This window comes from Esox lucius, chromosome 1 (assembly GCF_011004845.1).
Source record: "Esox lucius isolate fEsoLuc1 chromosome 1, fEsoLuc1.pri, whole genome shotgun sequence".
Taxonomy (NCBI): domain Eukaryota; kingdom Metazoa; phylum Chordata; class Actinopteri; order Esociformes; family Esocidae; genus Esox; species Esox lucius.
Genome location: NC_047569.1, coordinates 29,481,591 through 29,498,919, shown reverse-complemented (window position 1 = coordinate 29,498,919; position 17,329 = coordinate 29,481,591). Strand labels below are relative to the sequence as shown.

The window sequence follows — 17,329 nt, the reverse complement described above, 5'->3', positions numbered from 1 at the left end:
TGTTTTCCATGGTATATCTATTGCTTTGGAAATTATTTTGTACCCTTCTCCTGACTGATATTTTTCAACAATGAGATCCCTCTGATGCTTTGGAAGCTCTCTGTGCTCTGAGATGCAACTAAGAAAATGTCAGGAAAATCCTAATAGAACAGCTGAACTTTATTTGTGATTAATCAGCCACTTAAAATTATGGCAGGTGTGTAATTACTTCTATTTAACAGTTTGAATGTGATTGGTTAATTTTGAACACAGCCACATCCCCAGGTATAAGAGGGAGTGCCCACTTATGCAATCAGGTTACTCTAAGGTTTTTATTTTTCATTTGTCCCCCTCAAAGATTTCAGTTTGATTTTCAATTGAATTGTTCACATTATAGGTCACATTAAAAGTGGAAAAATTTCTGACATGATTTATCTTTGTCTCATTCTTTTACATCACAAAAACCTGGCATTTTAACAGGGGTGTGTAGACTTTTTATATCCATTGTATGTCTCGATGTTGTGCAAAGCGAAAACAAATAAACATGTAAATCCATTAAAAAATGACAGAACTCCTAATAGGGTATGACAATCAACACCTTCGACCCACAGATTCACACATATGGATGGATTCATCAGGGAACACTGTAGCAGAAATATTTGCAACAGGCAGTTGTTTAAGTCCACTTTCCTCTGTTCGCTGCCTGATGAATTCGACCCAGGTCTGTGAAATTGACTTAAACCTCCCCCGTCACAAGACTGTTTATTATGGCAGCTGGGTCTCCCGACAGACACACACACACACACACACACACAGAGATATATCATGTATTACTCTAGCACCACTGATGTGGCCCGTCAAAGTAGCATTCAATTAAAAGTGTTTGTTCTTGTTTCTTTGTTGTAAACTTGACTGACTGAGATTGCAGAGCAGCACCAGAGATTGGCCAATCACTGCGGTCCGCCTTAGCGCAGTAGAGTTCTGAAGAGCCACACGGACCGGCTCTTACAGATGGCGGGCAGTGGGCAGGAGAGTACGGGGGGCCTATCGGTGGGAGGAGCAAGACATTCGCAGCCAGGAGTAGTGGGCCCCCACCCCCCTCCCCAACCGGACCTCCGTCCATCCTCTGCCGTACCTCAGAGAGCCCACCAGGCCAATCGGCTGCTCACTTCTCCATGAGCGACAGCTGGATGATCCGCTGCAGCTCCTCCTCCTCCTGCCGTCTGCGTAGCTCAGCCTCGGCCAGCTCCCGTGCCGACAGCTCCATGGCCAGGCGGAGCTGCTGGTCGTAGCTGCAGGGGGCGGAGGGCTTCTTCGCCGGCGTGCTACAGAGGCCTCCTGGACTGCGGGGCTTGTGCTGCGGGGTCCTGGAGATAAAGGGGGGCGGGGGTGAGATGGGGGGGGGGGCAGCGGTGTTGAAACCCATGTAACGCGAGAGGAGACGGAAATGGTTCGAGAAATGCAGTGCGCCGGCGAGCCTCTTTTCCACGTCATTCCAGTGAGAAAAAGGACGTTTCATGAGCATGTGTGCATATGTGTGCCATCAGGGAGGTTATGTAGCACGCAGTGACGGAAACACGTGGAGAGCAGGGGGCAGGCGTGCAAGAGTGAATGAGAGTGAACAATGATGTTGTTGTTGTACACTGTGAAATACAGACAGGATGTTCTCTGGCCTCATGTGAGCCGGAGAATGGCCATCCTGGGTTAAAGCAAATGGGCTGAATAGAGATTGGTGCGTGTGGAGAAAGTGCAGACCTTTCCGGACGACTAGGCTCGCAGGGAAGGGGGTGTGAACCTGGCTTGCTGTTGGTTAGGGCCTCCCAGATGGTCACCTGTGCAGACCAGGAAGTTCAATGAGTCAGAGAGATACAGTGGTCAGTCAACAAAAACTCTCCTATTATTCATCTCCTATCAAACTGTCCTTGTGACCTCATCTCCTCAGAGCAATTCCCAAAGGTCCCAGCAGAATTGAATATTCAGACATGCTTCCTCTGAGACAAGTCATTCCGAGCCATTTGGCACACAGCTCAATCAACCAGGAATGAAGTGTATACAGATTGAGGTAACAACCTCAGTTTACATGCAGGAACCCGACCAGGGAGTCGTTAGATTGCAATGAGTCTTGGAAATCCTGATCCCACCCAGTGCCTAATGCCCGTACTGAAGGGAAAAAACATTCCAGTACTGTGCTCCCTCTACATGGAATGAGCTACAAAAGATTTGAAAATGGAAAAATCTATTGACTGTATCTCTGACAATCCATGTATAACTAGGAACTGTGATGACCAGTGTTTGTATGTGGGATTGGAACGGCTGTGTGCTGCTGTTATACGGCAGGTCCCTCTTTTAAAAAAGAGTATAAACCTAATTAAATAAAAACATCTTTTTTTTATGAACATAAGCGCAACATAAGCGCCCTGAGAGGGGCCCGAAGAAGTGAGCCTGACCTGGTCGTATTCGGAGCCGGCCTCCAGCAGACTCTGTTGGATGGCAAACTGCAGCAGGTCCTCCTCCTCATCGCCACGCATGCTGCTGTCCCTCTGGTTGCCCCCCAGCACACTGTAGCCGGGTGGGGGCTCAAACACACCCGGCGGGATCTCACCAACACGGCACGATGCTGCGTGGCAAAGGCACACAGGATGGGAGGGGAGGAGGGAGGGGAGGAGGGAGGGGAGGAGGGACGTTAGGAGGTGTGTCCACGTGACACAACAGGCCTCTCCCATCGACCCGGTGTAGAAGAATCCCTGATAACACCTTTATTAAAACACATTATAAATAATGACGAGACACTTCCAGAACAAACAGCAGAACAAAACAGGGCGGCCTCGTAATCATCACCTTTTGTTTCCGGCGTGGTAGGGTGGGGGATGCTTTTTAGAAACATTTTATTATATTATATTATATATATATATAAAACTTCTAATAAAACTGTGTTCAAAATGACACAATACAATAGTCACACACTGTATATATTTATATATCCACCTGTTTTTTCTGAATGTGTGTGTTTCTTACTAGTTGAGCTGGAGCTGGACACGCTGGAGCAATCACTTCCTGGTGAGGGTGTGTTCGTGTCAGTCCTGGGGCCGCTGTCCTTGTGGGCGTCCACCTCCACCCTGCCCAACCCCGTCACTGGCCCCTCCTCACACCCGTTCAGGTTCCCGAATGTGATCCGTGCATTAAGGATGTGATAGATGGGGATCTCTGAGGAGACAACATTTCTGTGAACTGTGTGTCCCATGACTAAAATCGTTGGCATTGTGATACACTCACCTAAAGGATTATTAGGAACACCATGCTAATACTGCCTTAATTCTATGTGGCATTGATTCAACAAGGTGCTGAAAGCATTCTTTAGAAATGTTGGCCCATATTGATAGGATAGCACCTTGCAGTTGATGGAGATTTGTGGGATGCACATCCAGGGCACGAAGCTCCCGTTCCACCACATCCCAAAGATGCTCTATTGGGTTGAGATCTGGTGACTGTGGGGGCCATTTCAGTACAGTGAACTCATTGTCATGTTCAAGAAACCAATTTGAAATGATTCGAGCTTTGTGACATGGTGCATTATCCTGCTGGAAGTAGCCATCAGAGGATGGGTACATGGTGGTCATAAAGGGATGGACATGGTCAGAAACAATGCTCAGGTAGGCCATGGCATTTAAACGATGCCCAATTGGCACTGAGGGGCCTAAAGTGTGCCAAGAAAACATCCCCCACACCATTACACCACCACCACCAGCCTGCACAGTGGTAACAAGGCATGATGGATCCATGTTCTCCATGTTCACCATCTGAATGTCTCAACAGAAATCGAGACTCATCAGACCAGGCAACATTCTTCCAGTCTTCAACTGTCCAATTTTGGTGAGCTTGTTCCTATTTGTCGTGGAGATGAGTGGTACCCGGTGGGGTCTTCTGCTGTTGTAGCCCATCCGCCTCAAGGTTGTGCGTGTTGTGGCTTCAAAAATGCTTTGCTGCATACCTCGGTTGTAACCAGGTGGTTATTTCAGTCAAAGTTGCTCTTCTATCAGCTTGAATCAGTGGGCCCATTCTCCTCTGACCTCTAGCATCAACAAGGCATTTTTGCCCACAGGACTGCCGCATACTGGATGTTTTTCCCTTTTCACACCATTCTTTGTAAACCCTAGAAATGGTTGTGCGTGAAATTCCCAGTAACTGAGCAGATTGTGAAATACTCAGACCGGCCCGTCTGACACCAACAACCATGCCACGCTCCTAATTGCTTAAATCACATTTCTTTCCCATTCTGACATTCAGTTTGGAGTTCAGGAGATTGTCTTGACCAGGACCACACCCCTAAATGCATTGAAGCAACTGCCATGTGATTGGTTGATTAGATAATTGCCTTAATGAGAAATTAATGGAAAAGGTGTTACTAATAATCCTTTAGGTGAGTGTATAATCACAACAAGGAGTGACAGCTAAACTGACTGCTAACTAGGACTAGAAACATGAGCTTAACTGAGTAGCCAAAGTGGTTAGCTTCACCCCGTTGCTCCTCCTCAACTACCATAACGTGCCCGGTTTAAAGGAACCCAAGAATCATGTCACGTCAGAAGGTGGCACTCACCGATCTTGACGGGGAAGCCGGGGGGTAGTCGCAGGGTGATGAAGTCCCTGAGCTTGGCGAAGAGGGCATTGGAGATGGCCATGAGGTCAATGATGGGCGCCACCTGTTCTGCTAGGGACAGAGGATGGGACTCACAGAGCCACAGTTTGGCCTTGAACCTGAGGAAACCAGGAACAGGTGTAAATTACAGAATGTACTTGGCTCCTGATCACTAGGGCTCACCGAAGCAAAACATTTTGAAACGATAAAAGAGGGTGTGCTTAATTGGATGAGTCTAGGTAATTCCTCCCTGTTTAAGTAAGCTTTCTTCCCTTTGGTGCCAACAGAACACAGTCCTGTCATCCACATGTACTATGCACAGTACAGTCCAGTTAAATCAGTGGTAAGCTGGTCACCCTGGGCACTGAATCAGACAGACTGACCTAACTGATCAGTTCAGACGGAATTAAACACACCTTCCAGGTTTGTTAGAAACATATGTTTTGGGGGCTGAGTACAGCTCTAAATCCAACTTAAGTGAGGTAAATATCGCAGTCGAGGGGTTTTCTATGACTTCAGCGGTGCATGGTTAAACAAACCAAGTCTTGAGTCCTGGGAATGAACAGATTTCAAGCTCATTTTCTGCAGTTCTATACATTTGTCATGGTGCAGATATATTGGTCATTGCAGCTTAAACACTGATATTGTGCAATTCCACACGTTGTGCCAAAAGGCAGAAAGGAAACGTTCTGTTTTAAAGGTTACATGATATAACCTTTTTTCATTAGATGTTGGATACTGTTTCACCCTGAAACAGATCTACCAGCCAAGATACATTGTAAACTATGATTCCTAAAGCACCATTACACACTTCAGCTAACTTTAGCAACGTGTTAGAATATTTATTCAGAAATATACTGGACCAGAGACATAGTGCACCAGAAACACACTAGACTCCAGACACAGTTCCCTAACAGGGATATTCTACTATTCCAGACACAGTCCACTAACAGGGATATCCTACTACTCCAGACACAGTCCACTAACAGGGATATCCTACTACTCCAGACACAGTACACTAACAGGGATATTCTACTACTCCAGACACAGTACACTAACAGGAATATTCTACTACTCCAGACATAGTCCACTAACAGGGATATTCTACTACTCCAGACACAGTCCACTAACAGGGATATCCTACTACTCCAGACACAGTCCACTAACAGGGATATCCTACTACTCCAGACACAGTCCACTAACAGGGATATTCTACTACTCCAAACACAGTCCCCTAACAGGGATATTCTACTACTCCAAACACAGTCCACTAACAGGGATATCCTACTACTCCAGACACAGTCCACTAACAGGGATATCCTACTACTCCAAACACAGTCCCCTAACAGGGATATTCTACTACTCCAGACACAGTCCACTAACAGGGATATCGTACTACTCCAGACACAGTCCACTAACAGGGATATCGTACTACTCCAGACCCAGTCCCCTAGCAGGGATATTCTACTGCTCCAGACAGGGTCATTAGAGACAAGGGGCACCATACAGGCAAGTTGCTGAGAGTGGCTATCACTGTCACCTCTGAGTCTTCGTAGTGAGTTGGCAGGGGTGGCCAATATCCCGGGTGCCCAGGGGCAGGTTGGGATTGAAGTACTCCTCAGCTGTCAGAGCCGTGGGGTTGGTTACAGCGGGGCACGTCATCTGGGTCACAAGGGCCTGTTGGGGTGCGTTGGATAAACATTGTCAGTCAATATTTTACAGAGCAGAAAACATGTGTAAACAATTATTGATTGTAGCTTCATGATAAAAGTCCCATGAAATGGTGAAGATGAAGATGATGAGGATGACCGCTTACCCCATTATTGGGTCCAACGTGTTGCTCAGCTATCCCCAAGAAGTTCTGCAGGGGTGTCTTACCGCCTGAGGACAAGATCACAAAGTCATATCAGAGTAACAGGCTTGAGGAAATGAGAGAAACTCTGTGGAGTAGGAATTGGATTTCTAATGGTAAAATGTGTATAAATCTATATATATATATATATATATATAAAAGGATTAGGTATTTGTACTGGCCTGGGGGAGGGTGTTATGGTTCCCCTGGAAGGATAAGGTATTTGTACTGGCCCGGCGCAGGGTGTTATGGTTCCCCTGGAAGGATAAGGTATTTGTACTGGCCTGGGGAGGGAGTTATGGTTCTCCTGGAAGGATAAGGTATTTGCACTGGCCTGGGGAGGGAGTTATGGTTCTCCTGGAAGTAAACAACCCCCGTCTCTTTTTAACCACGGGTACCACAAGTTACCTGGATTGTTGGTATGTAAAATTCTCCCACGTCAGAGTGGAATTCCACAACTGTCTACAGTATCTATATATACACTCACCTAAAGGATTATTAGGAACACCTGTTCAATTTCTCAGTAATGCAATTATTTAATCAACCAATCACATGGCAGTTGCTTCAATGCATTTAGGCGTGTGGTCCTGGTCAAGACAATCTCCTGAACTCCAAACTGAATGTCAGAATTGGAAAGCAATTTTGAGCGTGGCATGGTTGTTGGTGTCAGACGGGCCGGTCTGAGTATTTCACAATCTGCTCAGTTACTGGGATTTTCATGCACAACCATTTCTAGGGTTTACAAAGAATGGTGTGAAAAGGGAAAACATCCAGTATGCGGCAGTCCTGTGGGCGAAAATGCCTTGTTGATGCTAGAGGTCAGAGGAGAATGGGCCGACTGATTCAAGCTGATAGAAGAGCAACTTTGACTGAAATAACCACTCGTTACAACCGAGGTATGGAGCAAAGCATTTGTGAAGCCACAACACGCACAAACTTGAGGCGGATGGGCTACAACAGCAGAAGACCCCACCGGGTACCACTCATCTCCACGACAAATAGGAAAAAGAGGCTACAATTTGCACTAGCTCACCAAAATTGGACAGTTGAAGACTGGAAGAATGTTGCCTGGTCTGATGAGTCTCGATTTCTGTTGAGACATTCAGATGGTAGAGTCAGAATTGGGCGTAAACAGAATGAGAACATGGATCCATCATGCCTTGTTACCACTGTGCAGGCTGGTGGTGGTGGTGTAATGGTGTGGGGGATGTTTTCTTGGCACACTTTAGGCCCCTCAGTGCCAATTGGGCATCGTTTAAATGCCACGGCCTACCTGAGCATTGTTTCTGACCATGTCCATCCCTTTATGACCACCATGTACCCATCCTCTGATGGCTACTTCCAGCAGGATAATGCACCATGTCACAAAGCTCGAATCATTTCAAATTGGTTTCTTGAACATGACAATGAGTTCACTGTACTGAAATGGCCCCCACAGTCACCAGATCTCAACCCAATAGAGCATCTTTGGGATGTGGTGGAACGGGAGCATCGTGCCCTGGATGTGCATCCCACAAATCTCCATCAACTGCAAGATGCTATCCTATCAATATGGGCCAACTTTTCTAAAGAATGCTTTCAGCACCTTGTTGAATCAATGCCACGTAGAATTAAGGAAATTCTGAAGACGAAAGGGGGTCAAACACAGTATTAGTATGGTGTTCCTAAAAATCGTTTAGGTGAGTGTATATCCAGTATATTATAAATATACTGTTGACTTAAAGGGGCACTGTATAAAATCCTGCCTGTAATGTTTACAAGACTGAATTTAAACAATGACACAACATGTCTCCTCCTCCTCTTCCCTTATACAAGACCAGAATGGTAGGGTGGGAAGGATAGTACTGACCGGTATAGTACTAGCTAGTCCAGTGTGGTTTAGGGTGGGAAGGATAGTACTGACCGGTATAGTACTAGCTAGTCCAGTGTGGTTTAGGGTGGGAAGGATAGTACTGACTGGTATAGTACTAGCAATCCAGGGTGATTTAGGGTGGGAAGGATAGTACTGACTGGTATAGTACTAGCTAGTCCAGGGTGGTTTAGGGTGAGAAGGATAGTACTGACTGGTATAGTACTAGCTACTCCAGGGTGATTTAGGGTGGGAAGGATAGTACAGTGAATGTCTAAAGCGGGTATTGAGGAGACACCACATCAATACAAATTGATAGGTGGACCAGTGAGAACCTTTAATAGAGGAATGTGTCAGGCACTTGCAAGAATTCTGTAGAAAAACATGTCTGAAACATTATCTTAGAACATTAACTGCAAACTTTTTCCACTAGTTTTTCCTTGTATTTATGTTATTAGTACAGTGACAATCTCACACATGGCCCCTTTAAGAGTGGGAATGCCAGCTCAAGTAGTACTGTGCCTGCAACACTGAACGGAGAGTGCTGCCTCTCATCACTATTGAAAGGATGGAGATGAAGTGTGGGACTGAGGGATTTGGGTCCTCGGAAAGGAGAATTTGAGAGGTAAGGGGCCAGGGATAAGAGCAGAGCACTTTGTTGAGTTGCTCAGGGAGGGACAAACAAGGACAGTCTTCTTTGACCCAGGAAAATATTTTAGGGCCATTAGCTGAATCTGCTGGGCAATTATCAACCCCAGAGAATCTCAACAGGGGTAAGTTTGGAAGTGCAAATCATTGTGAAACATTTGCAAACAGAAAAGATTCCACAAAAACAAATGTTTCTTAAATTCAGGAATCTTAAGTTCAGGTTAGTCCCAGACCATTTTGGACTATAAAAATGCATCAAAGCAAAGATTAGGACATGAACACTAGCAATATGAAGCCCGGATGTTAAAATCAAATACATCAAGTTGAACCAAACCATAGAGAAACAGACACCTTTAGGCTTTGCCTTCAGAGGATCACTGAGATGATCTGTTCGGGTCCGAGTGATCAGTTCCACATTGGATGCTCCATACACCTGACAGAAACAGGCAAAGCAGGCAGAACAACAGTGTTACTGCTAGGAGACTGGTTAACCAGATTATATTAACCAACTGTACAGTGCAATAATTATTTAACCAGATTATATTAACTGTATAGTGTACTAATTATTTAACCAGATTATATTAACTGTATAGTACACTAATTATTGAACCAGATTGTATTAACTGTATAGTACACTAATTATTTAACCAGATTATATTAACTGTATAGTACACTAATTATTTAACCAGATTCTATTAACTGTATAGTACACTAATTATTTAACCAGATTCTATTAACTGTATAGTGTACTAATTATTTAACCAGATTATATTAACTGTATAGTACACTAATTATTTAACCAGATTCTATTAACTGTATATTGCAATAATTGTGGAAATGAAAGAAGAGATGAGAGGGTGGAGGTAATTGGAGTGGAGATGAAAGGATGGAGATGAGAGGGTGGAGAAGTGAAGATAACTGGTGTGGAGGTGAAAGGATGGAGATGAAAGAGTGGAGATGAGGTGGAGAGAATTGGAGTGGAAAGGAAAGGATGAGATGAGAGTTTGGAGATGAGAGGTTGGAGGTAATTGGGGTAGAGATGAGTATGTGGTGGAGATAACTGAGGAGGAGATGGAAAGAGATGAGAGTGTGGAGATCAGTCCCATGTATGTGCTGTTCCACTGTGGTGAGTGTGTGGTTGACAATAGAGTGTTATTCATTGTCTTTACATACCCTACAGCACCTAGGACATCCTCAGAGATTGGAGTCACAGCCAAAGATACAGGACTCAAAGTAACAAATGACAGTACACACTGTCACTCAAGTGTTTTAGGTTTTCTTGAGCAAAGCCAAAGTGACGGCCAGGAATAGAAAGATTAATAGCTAGTCTGTACCTTAGCTTCATACCCATTCACCATCTCTGTCTTCTCACTGCGCCAACCAAGGATGCCAGTCTTATTCCTGCCAGACAGACAGACAAACAGAGTTGAACAGACAGAGTCAGACAGACAGACAGACAGACAGAAGGCTAGACAGACAGATGGCCAGACAGACAGATGGCCAGACAGACAGACCGACTGAAGGCCAGACAGACAGACCGACTGAAGGCCAGACAGACAGACCGACAGAAGGCCAGACAGACCAACAGAAGGCCAGACAGACTGACAGAAGGCCAGCCAAACAGACAGGCAGAGTCAGACAGACAAACAGACAGAGCAATAAAACCTAGGGTCAAAGGTGAGATTCCACTGCCTTCAGTTCATATGCATAGATGGATAATTGGCATGTCAAGTATCTCCACGACACGTTCCGAACATCAGAGGAGACGTCTTTTCTTTGCTCTTTACAGTGAGGGGTCCCTGCTTGATCCCCTGCTGATTTTGTACGTTTTCCCACTGACAAAGAAACTATCAGTCTATAATTTTAATGGTAGGTTTATTTGAACAGGGAGAGAGAATAACAACAAAAAAATCCAGAGATATGCAAATCAAACATTTTATAAATTGATTTACATTTTAATGAGTGAAATAAGTATTTCACCCTCTCTCAATCAGAAAGATTTTTGGCTCCCAAGTGTCTTTTATACAGGTAACGAGAGATTAGGAGCACGCTCTTAGAGTGCTCCTAATCTCAACTTGTTACCTGTATAAAAGACACCTGTCCACAGAAGCAATCAATCAATCAGATACCAAACTCTCCACCATGGTCAAGACCAAAGAGATGTCCAAAGATGTCAGGGACAAGATCGTAGACCTACACAAGGCTGGAATGGGCTACAAGACCATTGCCAAGCAGCTTGGTGAGAAGGTGACAACAGTTGGTTGCGATTATTCGCAAATGGAAGAAACAAAAGAACTGTCAGTCTCCCTCGGTCTGGGGCTCCATGTAAGATCTCACCTAGTGGAGTTACAATGATCATGAGAACGGTGAGGAATCAGCCCAGAACTACACGGGAGGATCTTGTCAATGACAGCTGGGACCATAGTCAAAAAGAAAACAATTGGTAATAGACTACGCCATGAAGGACTGAAATCCTGCAGCGCCTGCAAGGTCCGCCTGCTCAAGAAAGCACATGTACAGGCCTGTCTGAAGTTTGCCAATGAACATCTGACTGATTCAGAGGAGAACTGGGTGAAAGTGTTGTGATCAGATGAGATCAAAATCGAGCTCTTTGGCATCAACTCAACTTGCCGTGTTTGGAGTAGGAGGAATGCTGCCTATGACCCCAAGAACACCATACCCACCATCAAAAATGGAGGTGGAAACATTATGCTTTGGGGGTGTTTTTCTGCCAAGGGGACAGGACAACTTCCCCGAATCAAAGGGACTATGGACGGGGCCATGTACCATCAAATCTTGGGTGAGAACCTCCTTCCCTCAGCCAGGGCATTGAAAATCTGTGAATGCCAACAAGGGTTTTGTACTTTGTCATGTTTTGCAGAGGGGCGAATATTTAATATCACTCATTAGAATGCTAATCAATTTATAACACTTTTGACATCTTTTTCACCCTCACCTCCCCTCACTCTCTCATTGTCATTCACCCTCCTATCACCCTCACTCACCTCCTTTCTCCCCTCCCCTCTGTCTTTTATACCTGTCTTTACCCATCCTGCGACCACCCCCATCTTCCTCCCCTCCTCGTTTGTTTTTCCGCTCCCATTCCCTCCGTCTCTCACCTCTCGAAGGCGATGTTCTTGGTGTCTAGCTGGGTGGTGACAACGGGGGCGGAGAGGCGGGCGGCCACCTGCTCCTGGCTAGGCTGCAGCACCCCCAGGAGGCCCTGGCTGGTATTGCCCTGGCGTGGGGAGGAAACACGCAGGGTCTCACAGAACACCAACTGTCTGTCGTGATCCACCTCCATCACCACTGCACTGGAGTCTGACAGAGAGTAAGACAGGCAGACAGACAGAGAGTAAGACAGGCAGACAGACAGAGGAAAGAAAGTAAGAAATACAGAGAAAAAGAAAGAGGAAAGAAAGAAGAAAGACAGAGGAAAGAGAGAGAAACACAGAGAGTGAGACAGAAGAAAGAGTTTTTAACTGTAGGTATACTGTGTATGCTAAATATGAGGGAAAGGAGAGAGACAGGGACACAAAGAGAAAAAGAGAGACACAGAAAGAACAGACTATGTGCACACTGACCACAGATATTTGATGCATTTATCGGTATATGTTTCCCATGCCAATAAAGTCTTTCATAAGAAACATTTCATTTAGAGAGACACAGCAGAGAAGCAGGGAGAGGGAGGTTGGGTTAGTAGGACTAACGGACAGACATAAATGTGAATTTACAGGGTTAGCGAAATATAAACTTTTGAGAGTGACGGCAAGAAAGGGGGAGTTAAAGAAACAGACACATGGATTTAGGTTGAGAGGGAAATTAGGCAGAGAGCTGAGGAGGGTTAAGAGAGAGACCGGTAGACAAGGAAGGAGAGAAGTTAGAAAGAAAAAAGTGAGATACAGGCAGAAAGAAAGATGAGTTAGAAAGAGAAAATTAGATGATTGAATGAGACAAAGAGGAGGAATAGTTCAACTACAGAGAGAGATGGATTAGGTAGGCATTTACTGTGTATATAGTTTATTGGCCAGTTTCATGGACAAAGTTTAAGCCTAGTTCTGGACTAAACAACCAAACTCAATGAAGAATCCCCATTGAGCTTCATGTTTAAGTCCAGGACTAGGCTAATTCTGGATTAGGTTTAATCTGGACTAGTCTTAATTTGGAATAGGCTTAATCTGTGTCAGCAAAAATGTTCCCTGTATATGTATGTATGTGATAATTCAGGCTTCCACTGTTTATTTCTGATAGTTTTCGAAACGTATAAGGCCCTTCTAAAGCCTGGCCATAACACACAGCGCGGACTGGCACACAATGGTCATTTAGACTGAGATTGAAACAAAAGATCAAGCAGCAGCTGGATCTTTATCAAATCTATTAAATACAATGATGGGACATGATACTCTATCATAAGAGACACAGGGTGACATCTGAAACAGACACTGCCTAACAGAACGACCACAGAGACAAAGAGAGAGACACAGACAGAAACAGAGGCGGAAACTCGGAAGGAAGTCCTGCGATTATAGAACAGAGGGGTTCAGCATCACATGCATCCGTACACACACACACACACACACACCCCTGACCCCTGACCTTGACCGCGAAAGATGAAGCTTCTGTTTCCTCTCTGCCAAGTCATCTGATCAAAGCCCATGAGAGTGGTGTCCACGCGCAGACACTGACCACTCTTCCACACCCGGTATGTGTCACTGGGGCAGATACGGGACACCAGGGGCACTAGGAGACGAAGGAAGAGAGAATTCATCATTACAATTACTTTTTTAATTCTCATTACTGTGGACCTCATCATACTTGTACTAACCAAAAAGCTATGACAAAACAAATACCACAGACGAGTACAACTCATCTGATTCTTAAACATTAACATCTATTCCTTCATCTCTATCCACACCAAAGGGACAACCTCAACCTCCCGACACGTCAAACCGTCTACCTCACGCCTCACACACAAACTCCTAGAATTGGTCTGCGGAGGCCAGTATGAGCTCACCCGTGGAGGAGCGGTCTCCTTTTCTTACTGCAATCTCACTACAATTATCTGGGGATCTCCAGCAGAGATTTTATCTGATAGAGACAATGCAGGCCCACAAAGGCAGGAAGTCTGTTTCCAAGCTTGTATAGAGAACAGTCAAGCAGGAAACCATCACGCAATTGCCGTAAAAAGAGACATCATGAAATGACTCATCATGACATACCCCAGCTGGTAAACTCCCACTTCATTTCCACGTAGAAGTCCTGAGCCTGGGGGAAGACAGCAAGGGAGACAAAGGAGCAAAGGGGAAGAGAGAAGAGAATGTTAGTGACTGTAGCCAATCCACATGTTTTAAGCCTTTACAGTGACTGAGCGCCAAATGAGAGAGATTTCCCGGATGATCGAGACACATAACAAGTGAGAGAGAGGGTGAGAGGGAGAGAGAAGGTGACAGGGCGAGAGAGGGTGAGAGGGAGAGAGATGGGGTGAGAGGGAGAGAGATGGGGTGAGAGAGAGAGGGCGAGAGGGGTGAGAGAGTGATGAAGGACTGGTTGGACATCAACAACAAAGAGGAGTGTCTCAGGAAGAGATCTGAACCAGATGAAGACAGAAGATAGACAGAAGATGGCAACACAGAATAAACTGGCTCCAGGCCCTGCACATGGATGCCTCCCTTACAGCCGATCAATACCTTCTGGGAACATTCCAAGTTCAATCAAATAAACCAGCAAAACAAAACAACAGTAAACATGTCGTCGCCCACCAAGGAAGTACTGCCTCCATAGGCCAATTACTGACATTATGGAAACACTGGATCTCTTGACAATCTCTTGGCAACAGTGTGAAGTACATATGTAGTGTTGTGACGAAAAGCATTGACACGCTCACACTTTATTCAAATAATGTGCGATTTCTTCGAAAAGAAAACTAAAAGAAAATCGGAAATAATTTGCTAAATCTTAGCTTATTCCACAAATAAACTGGCCAGATGATATTATAGGAAAATTGTTTGCAGGCCTGGACCATCTAAAGGCTACGGGTCCATCTCCAGAGGCCTTGATGATCCTGTTTGCACTGTATGTAATGTTATCATCACATATGACCTGGCAAGGCCACTGCAGCCAACCTCCCTGGACGTGGCCACAAGAGACACATTTACGTTGAATTGATAGTCTGAATGATGGAAAGAGCACCTTGATCAACTGCCACACTGATTCAAGCTGACCTTCAGACTCACACCATCAGTTGCCAAATCAGTAAAAGGGGGTTGCATTATAGGAGACCCAATGCTAAGAGAAAGAGTCATAAGAAAGCCAAAACACACATTTAAAAATCCTTCCAGGACAATCTCCTGTGGACAGATTAGACCAAAAAAAAACATTTGTCAAGTACACCACGCCTATATTTACAGAAAACAAAATGAATCCTTCTAAGAAAATAACGCATTCCCTTTCGTCAGACATGGAGGTTAATTGATGTTTCAGGTATGCTTTTCTGAAACCTGGATCTGTCGAAGCTCATGAGTCTTCCAACAGGGTAACAACCCCAAACACACTTCACAAAGCACCCAGGAACAGATAAAACACTGGAGTGTTCTGAAGTGGCCAGTAATGGGGTCCAGAGCTAGATGCTATGGAAAACTTATGGAGATCTGAAAACAGCAGCTGGTAGAAGGCAACTTTCAAATCTGCAAGAACTGAAGCCATTTGCACCAGAACAGTGGGGCAAACTGCCAGTGCAGAGGTGCAGGAAGCTCTTCCATGTCTACACAAAGTGCTGGAATGCAGTTATTTTGGTCAGTCTGTGGTACCAGATATTGAGTGTATGGCACGCCCAGACATGGCAGGCCGCCGTGCCATTAAGATCCAATGCCCTTTCCGCACCACATTAAGGGCACAAACACCTGTTTGTTATTATTGTCCTCAGCTGCATTATTGATCACTGTCCCTATTTAAGTTCTTCCTTTCCCAGCGTATCTTGTAGGTCTTTGGTCCCCATACCCCTGTAACGTTGTTCTGTTTTCATATGTTTGTTCCAGTTTTTTTGTTTTTCCATTCTCCCAGCACGTGTCCTGCCTCAACTTTGCAACGTTACAGTCAAGGAGGTCAATAATTTTGTCACTGTCATATCTGCTTATTTTCTGATTTAAAGGGATGTATTAGGTTCCAAAAACAAATATTAACACTGACTCGTTTTTATAGAAAACACGAGTTATTTGAAAAAAGTGCAAGCCTGCCAATGATTTTATGTGTGTGTGTGTCAAATAAACCACAGAAATATATTCAAAATATATTTAATTAAGCCAGCTGTGTAAAACCTACTGATGCATTATTTAGGACTCCCAGTTGGTTGCTGCGGCGTGTTCCGTCCCTGTGTTCTGTGTCAGTGCATCTCACCTGACGGAGTCTCTCCAGTAAGACGGGAATTCCTGCCAGCCTCTTTGTGGTCCGCTGGTAGTCACGGTAACGCAAAACTAGGCGCACCAGCTCTGGGTCACGCGTGCTGACCGCCTCCTGGAGCACTATGGGAGTGGGGGGGGGGGGGGGGTTGAAGAATGCTGAGTTGCCAGGATCCAAACACACCTGAGGTGCCGTGTTGCCATTATGAACAGGTCGCCAACATTTTGAAGGGTGAACAGGTTATTGCTCGTAGTACCAGGAAATATACCCCAGCTGGTGATATATAGCATAATGTACTGTACGACAACAATAAATTTTCTGTGCCAGTCCTCACTGTCAAACTACGGAAACTATCCAATTAAAACAATCAATACAGGCATTTAAAGGCTTTTTTCCTAATTACTTCATTAGTTCTATTCACAGCGGTTGTTTGGCTCCCAATCAATCTAAAAATAAATGGTTGTTATCCAAAGAATACTTTCAATATTTCTCTATGCTGAGGTTATAGCACAGACATAGAATCTATTCCTCTCATTTATTTTTATACTAATGTTATAACACAGACGTAGAACCTATTCCTCTCAATATCTATACTTTTGAGGTAAAACAGTATTGTTGGATCTCACAGCATGTCAGACTAGAATATATATTATCACAAAAAACTGTTCTGTTTTCAAAATTGAGACAGTACAAACCCATGCTGAAAAGAATATTAAGAAGTTGTTAACATAAGTGGGACCAACACACAACTCAGTAACATGAAGTATATTTTACTCAGTGATGTATCCATCAGCAAATTCAGGGCTAGAATCATTACTTCATGAAAGATAAATTATTCCATAGGTCTTCACAACAGGGTCATGTAGTGGAGACAAACTGGAAGCCAGTGGATAGTGTGAATGGCCTGGGTGAACTTGGGAGTTTTGAACACCAGGCTGGCTGCGGCCGTCTGGATAAGTTGACGCGCAAG

At 44.7% G+C, this 17,329-nt stretch overlaps 1 protein-coding gene across 2 annotated transcripts in view; it reads right to left on the bottom strand.

Moving 5' to 3' along the window:
* Positions 1-436: 436 nt before the first annotated feature.
* The window catches only part of ankrd13b (ankyrin repeat domain 13B), a 33,771-nt gene continuing 16,878 nt past the window's right edge, over positions 437-17,329 (bottom strand). Inside the window, exons 3-15 of one of the 2 annotated variants that reach the window (XM_029119857.2) lie at positions 16,357-16,481; positions 14,184-14,229; positions 13,561-13,704; positions 12,084-12,285; positions 10,299-10,365; positions 9,316-9,397; positions 6,432-6,496; positions 6,156-6,292; positions 4,577-4,734; positions 2,965-3,183; positions 2,427-2,596; positions 1,735-1,811; positions 437-1,346 (exon numbers count right to left, since the gene is read on the bottom strand). In XM_029119857.2, the coding sequence (XP_028975690.2) occupies positions 1,145-1,346; positions 1,735-1,811; positions 2,427-2,596; positions 2,965-3,183; positions 4,577-4,734; positions 6,156-6,292; positions 6,432-6,496; positions 9,316-9,397; positions 10,299-10,365; positions 12,084-12,285; positions 13,561-13,704; positions 14,184-14,229; positions 16,357-16,481 (1,694 nt within the window). In that variant the 3' untranslated portion in view covers positions 437-1,144. The remainder of the gene's footprint in view (positions 1,347-1,734; positions 1,812-2,426; positions 2,597-2,964; positions 3,184-4,576; positions 4,735-6,155; positions 6,293-6,431; positions 6,497-9,315; positions 9,398-10,298; positions 10,366-12,083; positions 12,286-13,560; positions 13,705-14,183; positions 14,230-16,356; positions 16,482-17,329) is intronic. The other variant, XM_020042461.3, reaches the window with a different exon arrangement.